We start from the raw sequence: 14,583 nt of genomic DNA, 5'->3' as shown, positions 1-14,583 counted from the left end.
ATATTATTTGTTAAATAACAGTATATCAAAGTGACTGACCATATCAAACAGAAGGAAAGCTTGGTGTAATTGAAAGGCCATTCTAGGGAAGAAGTCAGGCAAGCAGAGAGAATATGGAAAAGAGAGCTGGTTTGGGGGAAAGAATGACGTCATCACTTCATCATAACTGGAAGCGGGAAGTATGTGGTTGCGTGAGTAGGGAGGCATGTAGCTTTGGGGATGGAAGCTAGCGTTCTCCTGCAGAGATTTCTGTTTTCTTATTAGAAATAAGCTTCTCCACGTAGAGAGGAGTGGGGACCCACACAGTGTCGTGCAGGAGGACAGTGACAGCTTGGCAGGGACCGGATTTTAGTGTTCTCACACGGCGCTGCTGCAGTCTGGAGACATCGGGAGTGACCAGTGAATCCAACTGTGTGCCCTGGAATTTCGCTGGTTAAACTTTGGAAAGGGAAGGAAAGGCAGGCAGGTGTGTGTGTGTGTGTGGTTGTATTGTGTGAGTGAGTGGGTCACAGGGATCACACTCAGGTCATTAGGCTTGGCAGCAAGTGCCTTTACCCTCTGAGCCGTTTCTGGGTTTAGGTAATGTTGAGAGACAGAGTAGGCAAGGAGAGAAGTCAAGGTGCTGACTGTAGGAACTGGTAATTTTAGTGGAGATTCTTGAACTTGTTAGCTTTTGTGTTTTTAGAGGGTCTGTGATTCACTTTATAATGTTGGAGTTGATTTGTATTTGGCAATCAGACCCTGGGTGTGATCCCATGGGTATTGTCTAAGTTGGACCTGAGGTGAGAGAGTGGAGTGGTGTGGGCAGGGTCTTCCCTGTGGCCATTGAAGTCACTCAGCTACGGTGATAACTAAGTAGGGGAAGAAGCAGACACTCAGGGGCTGAGTGAGGTGATAGGAAATGAGTAGTAAGGAGCAAAGCAGCGGTAGCAGCCGGCAGAGGTGACTCACAGTCGCCTCTCCAGACGGAGGCACAGAATGCTTTGCACATCACCCTGAAAACTAGGGATAAAGTCTGCAGGGTGAGCGTGAGAGCACAGACAGCCTCCAGTTTGGGGGGTGGGGGCTGCAGTGGCATCTAGAGGAATCCCTTTGGGTTTCTTTTAAGGCCAGCAGGAAAAGGAGAGCTGGCCAACAGCAAACGGAAAATTCCAACAAAAATCTTAGGAGGGCTTGAATCAAGAGAGGGTGTTAGAAGTGAGGATGGTGTGTGTGTGTGTGTGTGTATGTGTCTGTGTCTGTGTCTGTGTGTCTGTTTGTGTCTAAGTACATAAGTACCTGGCAAGACTAAGTGAGTTTTAAGTCTTTTACTCCCAATCTCTTCCATTTCCATCTCTTTGTTGCCTTTCCTATTCCTCTTAACTTTGGGAAGCCTCTCAGTGTAGCGCCCTGTCTCAAATTATAATTAGTGTCTAAATAATACTTTAAAGAGAGTCAAAATAATTAAGAAATTAGTCATACCCTTGTCAATAATTAGTTTAGTAAGCTTAGGTCAATTATATACCCTGATAGGTTCCAGTTTCTGAATATTTTTCACCAAGCCAGATTGCCTTAGAAAGTGAGCTGTTGCTTGCAACCTGAAGCTCCCCTGTCTCTGCTGGGCGGAGGCCGTGGAGACATGGAGATTAATCATAGTTTTGTCCCTTGAGTTATTCCTTGCCAAGGAACCCCAAGAGGTAAAGATGAAACTTTGACATTGCTTCATAGAAGTATGTATAAAATGCAATTAAGTTTTGAGGGATGAGGTAAGTAAGTAAGAGGCTTCTTCTAAAGTTTCTTAGAGGAAGTGAGTTCAGTCGGCCCTTGGATGAGCAGGAGTTGACTAGTCTCACTGGGATGCCTTAGGCAGATAGGACGGTGTAGGTAAAGGTGGGGACATGAAAGTGTATCGATGGGTTTGGGGAACGATACAGGTAGAACTAGAAAAATAGACGGAGAAGAATCGGATATTTGTTGGACATCTTTTTGTGCCATTTAACATTCTAGGTACTGTTTCTTTTAAAAAGCTTTTATGTGTTTAATTCCAAACGCTGGAATAGGTAGTCTTATTTGTATTTTCCTTAAGAGCCAACAGAGGATCAGAATGAAAGTGGTTTTCATAACAGCTCAGAAGCCACCTACAGCTTCCTTCCCTGCAGCCCCAGCAGTTGCTTTCTTGTTGCTCTACCCGAGCAAGCGGCTGGCAGAGGGCTGCGTGGTGGGAGTGCCTTTGACGCATTAGAAGGACATCCCTCAGCACATTCAAGGCTGCAGCATTCCAGGCTCCTGCCAAAGCAAACCTCTTGGCACGATTTAATTAAAGATCAGATTCTAATAACCAGGCACCAAGGGCATACACTATTCCTCGGCCTGCGGCTGGCCGTGAGTGTTTGCAGCTGCTCTGGGTTGTTCGGAGTTAGGATGGGAGGTAGACTTTACTTCTTCTTCCTGTCCCTCCTTCATTTTGTTGACTAATTTATCGTAAACTCCTAACAGTCTCAATCTCTCTCTCTCTCTCTCTCTCTCTCTCTCTCTCTCTCTGCCTCTGTCTCTCTGTCTGTCTCTCTCTGTCTGTCTCTCTCTGTCTGTCTCTCTCTCACAAACGCGCACACACACATGCATGCACACACACACGCACGCACACACACACGCATGCACACACACACGCATGCACACACGCACGCACGCGCACACACACACGCACGCACACACGCATGCACACACGCACACACACACACACGCATGCACACACACACACACGCACGCACACACACACACACACGTGCTGGGGATTGAACTCGGCACTTTCAAGCTGTTCTACCACTGAGCAATCCTGCCACCCTTCCTCTTTTATTTAAGTCGTGATCTGAGGGATTATCTAGAAAGTGTCTTCTCAGGGGGCAGGTAGGATGGCTCAGAGGGAAAAGGTCCCTGTCAAGCCTGATGATGTTCTGGGTTTAATGCCCAGGACCCACAGGACGAAAGAGAGAGCGGACTCCTACACCCCCTTCTGACATCCCCATGATTGCTGGGCGTGAGCATGTGGCCACATAATAAATAAATGTAATCAAGTTTTTTTTTTTTAAATTTAAAGCAAATTAGACATGTAGTTTTTCCCTTTGCTTCTAGAGGTAGCAGTGTGGTTCAGTGATCACACAAACTGTTTTTTCAGGTCCCCGCCTCTTGTGCCCACCATGTGTGTGTTGTGGGGTGACTGGCTACTGAAACTGTGCTTGTTTGGATTTTTTTGCTGTTCTATTCCTAGCACCTAGCAGAGCCTAGAATGAGGAAAGTGAAAGTTTCCAAGATTTTATAAAGTGCGATCTGAAGCCAGTGATTATTTAAATACTTGTTTCAAATAATGGTTGAAATCTTATATGTAAAAGTAATTAAGCCAGCTGGTTCTCTAGGGAAACTGTTACACAGGGTTTCAGCAACTCTGTTTGGAAATGTTAAGGACTGTCCTGAACCCCAGGTCCAATGTTGTGAACTCAAGACACCCCAGATTTCTCAGGGCAGGTGGATTACAGTTGGTCCCCGCCTTTAGCGACACCTCTTTTCCCATTGTAGTTTCTCTATGGCCGTGTTCTTTAATCAATACTTGTTATTTTTATTTTTTTTTTTATTTTAACATGGGGGTTCAGAACTGCCGTGTTTTTGGCTGCACGCGAGGTGGAGCATAGCAGACCTACAGTGTCCCACTGAATCCCACTTTAGTCCTTATAGATTATATTTTAAATTAATATTTCTTCCCTTCCTCTCTTTCTCTCTTCTTTTGTCATAGAGTCTTGCTGTGTAACATAGTCTGGCCTCAAGTTTTCAGTTCTCCTGTTTCTGCGGGGATTACAGGTGTATGCATGTGTGCTTACATGTTCTTGTGCGTTAGTACACATGTATGCCAGTACATGCACATGTGGAAGCCAGAGGTGAACCTCGAGATTTTCCCTTGGTCATTCTCTACTTTATCAGTAAAGTGTCTCCATGAGACTGGAGCTCACCTTTCCGACTAGCTAGCAGGTTTCCCTTGGGATCTTCTCATCTTCCCTTCTTAGGATTGATTAGGCTTCTGGGTAGGAAAGGGCTGGTTGGGGGGATGCAGGGAACCTGCAAAGGAAACCCAAGCCCCAGGAAGCTCAGAGGGCAGTGGTCAAGAGCACAGTCTGTGACTGTATTTTGAAGGGACTAGGAGTGTTTAGCTCTGAGTAGGTCTGAATGTCTTGAAAGGCTACTTCAACCGCTTAAAATTCTGTCTGGGGGAGAAGGTTTTCTGAAGAGCCCTAAGAGATGGCATTCAAGTATGGAAAGGAATAATTATTCTTGTTTATTTTACTTGCTTTTATATTTGTTCATTCATATGTCCAATATACACATGTCCAGTATACCTTTCTTTGGTTACCCATTCTTTGCCAAGAATGGAGAAAGGGATTGAAAACCATGTAAGAACCTTTCTCTTAAGGGGTCCATAGTCTCAGGACCGGCTGAGGGTGGTGCAGACAGGTGGCTGCAGTGCAGAATGAGAGATCCAGAACTTATGTGAGAACTCTTTAAATGAGGTCAACAAAGATAGACGAGGCTACCTTTTGATATTACAGATATCCTCCTGCAGAAGGTTTCCAGTGGAGTATACGTGACCCAAGCTGGCATCATGTGGTACAAGGTTTCAAATATTAGATCCCAATAGATTAATTTACCCACCAAGAATTCTCTTAAACATGACAAAATGACCAAGAATGAAGAAAAATATGTATCAAGCTGGTTGGTGAAGCTGTCCTGGTATAATCCCGGCCTATGGCATAAATGGGGATTAAATGAAGCTGCTGGTTGAAGGCCTGGGAGGCCAGGGAGAGCCTGTTTTGGGTAGTAGGTAGCTGTGGGAGTATAATTTTGGAACTGGCAGCCTGGAGTAGAAAGGGATTGCCAACTATGACGCTGGATGCTTTCTTGGAAGAGCTGAGGAACCTGAGTTAGAGCTGGAAGAGAAGGCAAAGGCACTCATATATGGGAAGTGAGACTAGAAATAAATTAAAAGAACTACCCAGATAGTCATATAGTTCATATAAACAGACGTATTTTTACTTGATTTGATATTGTTTGTTCAAAAAGGAAAGGAGTAATTGGTTTGCCAAAGTTTGGTCAGGATGAATTTAAAAATCCAGTTGAGTGTGACTCTAAAAAGTTAAATAAGATTTTAATTAACGAAGAGAGAAGTCATTGCCTCAGAGCTAGACATCCCCCATCCCTTGCTCCTTTTCCCTCTTTCCAGTGTGTGAAAGAATATATGGTGAGGGCCAGGTGTGATGGCGCACACCTTTATTCCTACTCGGGAGGCAGAGGCAGTGGATCTCTGTGAGTTTAAGGTCAGCCTGGTTACATAAGGAAATAGGCAGATGAAACATCACGTGTCAGGGGAGAGAGGTGTGAAAATTATGGCATATTTAAAGAAATTAAAGAAGATTGTATAGCTAGACTGTAACAGGGACTGGAAGGAGTGTAGTATAGTTGATGCATGGGCCTGGTTACATAAGAGGCCTCTCTTGAAGACGCTGAAGAGCATTGGCTTTTATTCTGGCGTGTCTAAAGGAGTTTGAAATAAAGAAATAATATATTTCTTTGGATGGCCCCTGGAGAAACCATTGAGGAAGAAATCAGGGTGGAAGAAATCAGAGGTTTTCCATTTACTAGAAAATATTAAAAAGACTAATGTAAAATTTTACAAGTTTATAAAAACTGTTACTTTTATCGAATACAGTATTCTGTCAGAGTTCTCTCTGTGTCTCATCTTTTTAATTATTAGAATGGCAGATGTATTGCATTTTAAAGAATTGATTTCCAAAGTAGTGGTATTCTAATCTGGCCAACACTTTTAATTTCTAAAGCACTAGTATCTAACTCCAAAGAGACTATAGTATAAGTAGTTGTGATTAAATGTACAATTTCTTCCATTGCACGCATTTATAAGGAGACAATATAAACTCTGGGCACGTTCATATCTATCTATTGTCAAGAACTAGAATATATTTTAATACTCGTTTTCATTACAATCCCTTGTTGGCATATAAATGGGGATTTCCCTCTTAAATTTTATTGTATGTTTCAAAAGCACGGGAAGATGCTAGTGAATAAGCAGGCTGGTTGCATCCTTGAACGCTGTATATTTAGAATCGCGTAGGATCTGGACGGGGGATATCCATAAGAGCTGCCAGAAGGGCAGTAACTTCCCTCTGAAGGACCAAGACATGCTGTATGTTTGTGGGCACACGATCACTGCCTTGACAGCCTAACCTGAAGGAGAGAGAGGTGAAATGTAAGTGAAGGAGTCTGGTTTGGTCTTGGTAAGCTAGCTCCTAGAACAGAAGTTTGCTGGCAATTGTCTCATCTGTACACAGAAAGAGTTAACTTGTCTAAAGTCATAGGATTAGATGTTGTCAGCAAACTCAGTCTGTGGGATGCTGCTGGAGGTGTCCGTCCAGTGGGTCTCAACCTGTGGGTTACATATCAGATGTTTATAAGCCATAGCAGTAGCAAAATTACAGTTATGAAGAAGCAACAAAATAATTTTATGGTTGGGGGTCATCACAATATGAGGAACGGTGTTAAAGGGTCTCAGCATGAGGAAGGCCGAGAACCATCGTTTTAGTTCATCTTCGCGTGATGAATGAATGGACCCAAAGAAGAGATGGGATTTCACTGCGCCTGGTGTTCCTGGGTTTCCCACTGAGTTCTTGCCTGGACGTGTCTGCTTTTCAGCTGCAGTGCAGGGTCTTTCTTTGGAGGCTCTGAGGTGAGAATGCAGAGGAAAGTAAAATCTTAGTTTCACTTTTAATCAGTGTTTGGCACACAGTAGGGATGGGCATCTGGTTTCCGACTAAATAGGCTGGTAATATTCATGGCCGGCAGCAGAAGGGTTGTATAACTTGAATTTTAGAACATTTTAAATATGTATTTCCTTGTGCTAAAAAGTAGTAAGAGTGACTATGTTATTTCTTTTGGTTCTAGTAGCTGCTGCTGCTGGTGGTGACAATGTCAAATAGCGGCCCAGACATCCAGGACAAGCCCCCGGCCCCTCCCATGAGAAACACCAGCACAATGATCGGAGCAGGCAGCAAAGACCCTGGGACCCTGAACCACGGCTCCAAACCTCTGCCCCCGAACCCGGAGGAGAAGAAAAAGAAGGACCGATTTTACCGATCCATCTTACCTGGAGATAAGAGTACAGTATTTAATTTATTTTCATAATTTCTGTGCTTTAAGAAGGAATAAAAACCAAAGCAGATCACCTTTTCCCCTTCCAAGAGCCTAAGTGAAAGGTGTGGCTTTCCCTGATTTAATTCTCCTTTGTTCCTCTTGTTTTCTTGTTAACTATTCTCCATGTCTTGCCTTCCTAAAGTGGCTAAAACAAGAATTATATTTGAATAGAATTCTAAGAATAATTTTGCTCTTGTTAGCTATCAGGCAAATTGAAGACATTTGTATGTATGTATTTCTTTTTTTATTTTTAAAATGTTTATGAAATTATAAAACCTAACAACTTTTTAAATGTCTTTGTTTGGAATTTTCTTTCGCCCAGATTGCTTTCACTTGGAATGCCTTCTTTGCATTTTTTGGTCCCCGTATTTTTTGTCTAGATCTCTGGTCTCACACTCAGATTGGGGATTTAGTATCAGGAAGGAATGGCTGAGCAAAGAAAGCAGAGATAGGAAGGAATCACTGTGAGTTCACTATGAGTAAGACTTACTAGGCGACCTCATTTCCTGTGTGTGTGTGTGTGAGTGTGTGGCTGGATCTCACTCTGTAGCCCTTGACCCCCAAGTGGTGAGATTGCTGACATAAGCACCCTGCCCACCTTCCATTACCTTCTTATTAATAGAATTTGAAAGTAGAATAATCAGAATCTTAACCGTGGATCTGAAAAAGTCACTGACATCATTACAGACAAAGTAGTGGGAACATAAAGGTTTGAGTGTCCCCGTGGCTTTTGTTTGGCACTAAAATGCTGACTTTGGTGACCGTTGACCATAAGTAAAGTTCTCAGTTACCCATGTAGGAGTTCTTGTGTGGTTTTCATGTGTGAAGAGTATAAGCTTCAGATTCAGATGTGCCTGATTCTCTGCCATCAAGGAAGTCAAACAAACAAGAGACGACTTTCTGAAATTGTTTATCTTGTAAGGAACTTGCATCGCAAATACAGAAAGGATTGCTACAACTTAACTAAAAATCAGATAACTCAGCTTAAAACTGGGCAAAGGATCCAAATAGACATCTCTACAAAGAAGATAAACAAATCACAAATTAACATATGAATAAATGTTCAGTTATCATTAATTTCCAGGGGGAAAAACGAATTCAAACCACACAATGTCACTCAAAACGCACTTGGATGGCTATAAAACCACATGAAATGCCACTCCACGCACACTAGGATGACTAGAAAATGGATGGATAAAATCAAACGTTGGTGAGATTGTGGGGGTATTTGACTCCTAATTGCTGGTAGAAATGTAAAGGTAATAGCCCAGGGAAAGGATTCTGGCAGTTCTTTAGAAGCTCAAATATAAAGATATGTTACTACCCAGCAGTTTCACCAAAGAGAAATAATGTTTTACCCTCATTTTTCATAATACCCAAATGTGGGAGAACCTAATATTAAAAGTAAAATATAACCTCTATATAATGAAGAACAAAGTCCTGAGCCACACTGCACTTAGGAGTGAACCTTGAGAGGTTGAGAGGACTGTGTTAAAGAAAAGACCCAGGCACAGTGGTCACATAGTGTGTGGTTCCATGTTTAGAAATGTAAATCTATGAGTAAAAGCCATGTTAGTGGTTACGTAAGAATGCAGGAATGGGTAAACAGATGGGATTAAGGGAGTGATGGCTAAGAGATATGGAATTTCTCTTTGGAATGATGAAAATGCCTTAGATTGTGGTGGTGTTTGTCCAGCTCTGAAAATACTAAAAGCCATCGCTTTATAGGTGAATTATGCTAGTATGTAAATTACATATCAGTAGAGCTGTTGCGTGTATGTACGTCCATGTGTTGTGTATGGTTTATGTACACATGTGGATAGCGTGCTCATGCACCTGTGTCAACAGAGGAGGACATCCTAATCTGTCACATTCGACCTTATTCCCTTGGAGAAAAGGTTTCTCACTGAACTTGGAGCCAAGCAGGCAGTCAGCAAACCCCAGTGATCATCCTGTTTCTGTTGTTCCAACCCGCCCCCCCCCCCCACAGTGATGGGGTTACAGATGTACATGGGCATACCTTGTTTTTGGTATGGGTGCTAGGAATTTTAATTCAGGTCCTTATTCTTACACAGCCAACTTACACGCTTAGCCACTGAACCGTCACCCAGCCCCGTCTGTTTGTTTTTAACTAAGATTCCCATCTAAAACACGAGGGTAGAAGCAGCACCTTCATGCATCATCGCAGCTGCAGGGAGTAGTTTTGTGCCAGGAATCTAGACACCTGGGTTATAATCTCGCTTCTTCCACCGCTGGATGTCAGGTCTGTGTCACCGACTTCTCCGTAGATGTTCGTGTGTCCATCTAAAAAATGAGAGAGCCATTTCTTAGCTCTGCAACTCTGTATTGATGTAGATGACATACTGCAAGATGCCAGTAGATCAGGCTTGTCTATGTAGGTAGAGAGAAACCAGGCCATTGTGAGCTATTTTTATTGGTGGCAGAGCGAGCTGTAGACCTGGAGGTTCTTCTGCAAATCTGATTGAGTACCTCTAGGCCAAACTGGGTCTGAAAATAAGTCTTCGTAGTTTGCGTCTTTGTAGGTTGAAAGCCGGTACAAGAAGTTCTTGCGAGATGACCCAAAAGTTTGTATTTTCTAGCTTTGGGTTTTCTTTGGATTCCCTTAGCACACTGGTTTTACTCCTGGTTAAGACCCTTGTTGGCTGTTGTTAATATGTGCATCAAAATGGAAAAATGGCTGAGTTTCTTCGTTTCGTTTGGAATCTACTTCAACGAGCCATCTATTTTCAACTGCAGGGTATACGGCGGTGCCAGTCTGTGCCAGGCTCTGCCTTCATATGTATTTGAAGATTGATACACGCTGCATAGAGAACTGGAAATGAACTCCCAATAACCTGTATCAAAGTCTTCCCCCACATTAACTCTGTCATTTATTATTTTTAAATACCGTAATTTTAGAATCATTTGCAAAGTGGGAGTCACACGATTCGTGCTCATCTTGTATCAGCGGTGAGCACTTGTACACAGCTATGTCGTGAATGTAAAAGCATTTTCTAAGCTATAAAACCGTACAGATCGGAGGTTCTGTTTAATGAGATCTCATTCATTCTTTTGCTTGACACCCATATCTCCTGCCCACAGCCTATTTCCAGTGAGAAAGCAGCAGCTCAGAGAGCAGTGAGCACTGACAAAGGTCCCACGGGTGGGGACGGAGGGGAAGGAGCAGAACTGAGCCTTCCTAGAGTGTCCGTGGCCCCGTGCTGGTGTTCGTGGCTCTCAGCACTACCTAGTGGACTCACGCATGCTGCTTCTGAGAAATACGTGAATCAGCTCCTACCCAGACGTTGGAGGCAGGATTTCTGGAGACATAGCGATGTGTCTCTAAGGGAGGCGAGAACGACAAGGTCCATCACGGTCGTGGTTTAGAGTAGAGCTGGCGGTGGGCGGGATCTGTGGGCATTACCTAATGCTGACCTCCAGGATGGCCTCAGATTGCGCTGGATGGCATGCGTAAGTGATTGGAAGGAGAAGCTGTAATTGAAGGCTTGCAGTGGGTGCTGCTGAATTGCTGAATTCCATGTGGCGAAGCCTGGTTCCTGTGGTTAGGATTTGGAGCCTTTGGTTTATTCTAAGAAGTCTTCTGGCATTTAGTTTGAAATCTCTTTCTGACTGCATTTTTATGAACAAAGTGCAACTCTCTGAGCCTGGGAAGAGGTTAGTGAAGTTAATTTTATCACTGAACGACAGCAGTGTGGATCTCTCTTACGTTTGGAATGTTTTACTGCCTTTGCTCAGATTAGTTCAGTGGAGCCAATGAGAGGTGCTGTTTAAAAATAATTTAAAAGTAGGGCTAATGGCTCTTGCTAAAACTTTAGTGTCTGAGGTAAAATATGGAATTTTGTAGTCAGCTGCCTTCCCCAGGCTGAGCCCAGGCTGGATGAAGTCAGAGATGGGAGGGCAGTTGTGTATGCAAGCACCATTCCCATGTTAGCGCCTCAAACCTGAGGTCTCTACTTACATGAAATCAAGGTAGGTCTTTCTCCTTTCTGTCTTCAGTCTCATTTGAATTCTCTATCTTAATCAGCTTACTGAGAAATCTTATATCAATAGTTGCTAATATTAATGATCACTCGTGTTTTTAAGGTTCTTTAGTTTATAAAACCATATATTTTCATTGATTCACACAATAGTAAAGAAGAAAAGTAAATTGTCCTGGGTTTCTTCCTTTTTTTTTTTCATTTTTTTTCTCACCAAGTTGTACTGTCTGGTACTCAGTACTGTGTGGACACCCCAAGTGGTGATGGGAATTTCCCTTATTTTGTTTTTAATTCCAGAGCCCAGGGATCCAATATTTATAGCTGTATTTATTAGATACTAGCTAGGCAGAGACAGGGAAGGACATTCCAGAAACAGACAGAGTAAGCAAAGGCCTAGGAGAGTCGACAGTGTGCTTAGGATTTCCCCTGATTCCCATCTACCAAAAGCCAACCAGCTTCGATAATCTCTTACTAGGCATATTATGATTTTGGATTGAGGAGCAAAACAGTGGGTAAAGAAAATCTCTGCTCCTGGGGGGTTCAATAGCCCAAGGCCACAAACCCCACCTCTCTAGCCTCTGTAGAAGGAAAGGTGGGAACTTGTGAGGTGGATTCAGAGGCTGTAGGTAGAGAGAAGAGTGAGTGGCAGAGGCAGAGCTAATCCAGAGTTAACCTTGCCCTCTCCATGAGTTACATGGCTTCCTTTCTCTGTCACTCTTTTCTATCAAGTACTTGTTCCCTGAGCTATTTTTCTCTGGGTCTTTACCACCATAGTTCTTCTGGACTTACCATCCATGTCTGTGATGCTATATTATATACTTCATTAATATGCAATGGAAATCATTTATAAATCATAATAAGACATGTAAACATAACATGTCCAAACCTAAATAGAACAACATAATTGTATTTCTCTAAAGCCTTTTAAGGGATTAGCTGAGAAGGGATTTAGAAACAGAAAGACATGTGGCACAGAAAGCATTTCCAGAGCCTTGCCACATGTCCTGTACATTCCGGCTTTGCGCACACAGATGCAGTTATGTCATAAGTGACTGCTCGTCTGGGGATCATGGTAAACCCTTAGCCTTCTCCTTCCCAAAGCAGCTGCTCTAGAAGGGAACTTGCCAAGTATATAAATAGTCTCACCCGTAGCAACTGGCATGTAGGCAGGGTTCTTAGGAAGTTACTGAAGAAAACAATCTTTGGGGCCAGACCTGGGCTCCAATACCAGCCCTTGCTAGTTATGTTGACAGATCACTCTGTGTTCTCAACTAGAAGCAGGTAGTAGTGTTTAGCTTGTAATAGAGTAACAGTCAAGGAAAGCGGTGTGTAGCATCTATCCATGGTAAGTTCGTGATGTTATTTCTCCTTATATCTGAGTCCATTTTCTCAAATCCACTTGCAGTTCTTCAGCAGTGGTAGAGGAGAAGACTGTAAGGGCCTGGACTTTTATTTCTCTTGCATAATAGGTCTGTGCCACAGTCCCCTAGTCTACAGATGAAGGTTGGCTCTCAGGCTTGGGGCGTGAGATAATACATATGAAATGCCTGTGAAAAGCTACGGGTGTCCTCTCAGGAGACAGTCTAGCTACAGTGCTTTGAGAGTACTTATCTTCCTTGTTACTTAAACTCTTGTGAACTGGAGACACTAGACGGGCCCTTAAGATCGTCTTGTCCTTCTTCTCCTCATTTGAGTAAGAAAACAAAGATCCAGAACTATATTTTATGGCGAGGAAGAGGTAAAAATGATGTGGACTCTAGATCTAATCCCCTCCCTTTATAGCCTCCAAGACTCTGTAAATATATATGTGTATTAGATAGAACTCGCTCTTCATGGGAACCCGCTGAAAGGCTAAAATAAGCCTAGAAGCTAAATAATATCTCTTTTTGTTTTATTTTTTATTTTCTTTTATAGCAAATAAAAAGAAGGAGAAGGAGCGGCCCGAGATTTCTCTTCCTTCAGACTTTGAGCACACGATTCATGTTGGCTTTGACGCTGTCACGGGGGAGTTCACGGTGAGCCCTGGTGTTGGTCTTAGAGTTTGGGCTGTGTGCTGTTAGGTTCACGTCTTTCTTGTTTCCTGAAGTTTCCTGCTCTGCCAGAGACTTTTCAAGAACATTTTCCTAATCCCAAATTTCTCTTTTAACTCTCTTGGTTGGTTTGTGGCATTTCAGGGTTTGAAAACAAGGCCCTGCATGTGCTATATAAAGTCTTTACTACTGAGCTACGACACCAACCCAAACAGATCTCTCGTAAGAGGTCTCATGATAGCAATCTCTAGGTGGGGCACTAATTGCCGGAGTAAATCAGATTTGGTTCCTGCTCTGAAAGAGATGAAGCCCGGTAATGGAGTCGACCTCTTAAGGAAGATACATAAGGAACTTGTAAAATTTGAGGGACCAGAGGAAGAGATAACAGGCTCATCTTTATCCGCTAGCAGACATCAAAGTGTGATCTGATATTCTTTCAGGGTGCTCTACATCCATGTATTCCTGAAACCCTTTTATGTCTTCCTTTTAGGGGATGCCAGAACAGTGGGCCCGCTTGCTTCAAACATCAAATATCACAAAGTCAGAGCAGAAGAAAAACCCGCAGGCTGTTCTGGATGTGTTGGAATTCTATAACTCAAAGAAGACTTCCAATAGTCAGAAGTACATGAGTTTTACAGGTAAGAAGATTGTGTCCATGGTAATCCCAGCAAGAGAAGCTCTCAGGAGCCTGTTGGTGAGCAGGAGAAAAGGAAGTGCCAAGAGTTCTGCGGCACTCTCACGAAGGTGTGGTTCGGAAATGAGGGCTGAGGTGAAGGCTTCCGTCTAGTTACTGTTCTATTGCTGCGAGGAGACACCATGAGCACAGCAGCTCTCAAAAAGGAAGAAGCATTTTATTGGGGCTGGCTGACAGTTTCAGAGTTTAGTGCGACATGGTGGGGTGCAGGCGGACACGGTGCTGGAGAAAGGGCTGAGAGTCTACATCTCGGTCCTCAGAGGTAGCAGAAGGAAACTGTTGCATTGGGCCTAGCTTGAGCCTAGGAGACCTGAAAGCCTGCTCTCACAGCGACACACTTCCTTTAGCAAGGTCCCACCTCCCAATAGTGCGGCTCCTGTGGGCCAGGCCTTCAAACACACAAGTCTGTAGGAGCTGTGCCTAATCCAAACCACCACAGCTTGTTTGTTTTTATTCTGAAGCTGCCTGTGCTATTTTTAGATGATGTATTTTGTGGGGGGTGGGGGCATGCATGCCATGGTGAGTACATGGAAGTCGGCTCTTTCCACCGTCTGAGTTCTCGAGTTTGAACTCAGGGCCTCTGGTTGTCATTGCCATTATTTCTGATCTCGTTACTTAATGACATTAGCAAGTATCC

General features: G+C 43.3%; 1 protein-coding gene across 5 annotated transcripts in view; it reads left to right on the top strand.

The window, feature by feature from the left end:
- Pak1 (p21 (RAC1) activated kinase 1) overlaps nt 1-14,583 on the top strand; it is a 114,840-nt gene that overhangs the window by 66,809 nt on the left and 33,448 nt on the right. For 3 of the 5 annotated variants that reach the window (XM_085682962.2, XM_085682963.2, XM_048435109.3), the window contains exons 2-4: nt 6,976-7,189; nt 13,137-13,237; nt 13,743-13,890. In XM_085682962.2, coding sequence (XP_085539088.1) covers nt 7,000-7,189; nt 13,137-13,237; nt 13,743-13,890 — 439 coding nt within the window. In that variant the 5' untranslated portion in view covers nt 6,976-6,999. The remainder of the gene's footprint in view (nt 1-6,975; nt 7,190-13,136; nt 13,238-13,742; nt 13,891-14,583) is intronic. The other 2 variants (XM_085682964.2, XM_048435110.3) reach the window with 1 other exon arrangement.

This window comes from Myodes glareolus, chromosome 24 (assembly GCF_982192425.1).
Source record: "Myodes glareolus chromosome 24, mMyoGla1.1, whole genome shotgun sequence".
NCBI lineage: Eukaryota > Metazoa > Chordata > Mammalia > Rodentia > Cricetidae > Myodes > Myodes glareolus.
The sequence above is the reverse complement of the archived record's forward strand: the minus strand, read 5'-3'. Positions and strand labels throughout refer to the sequence as shown.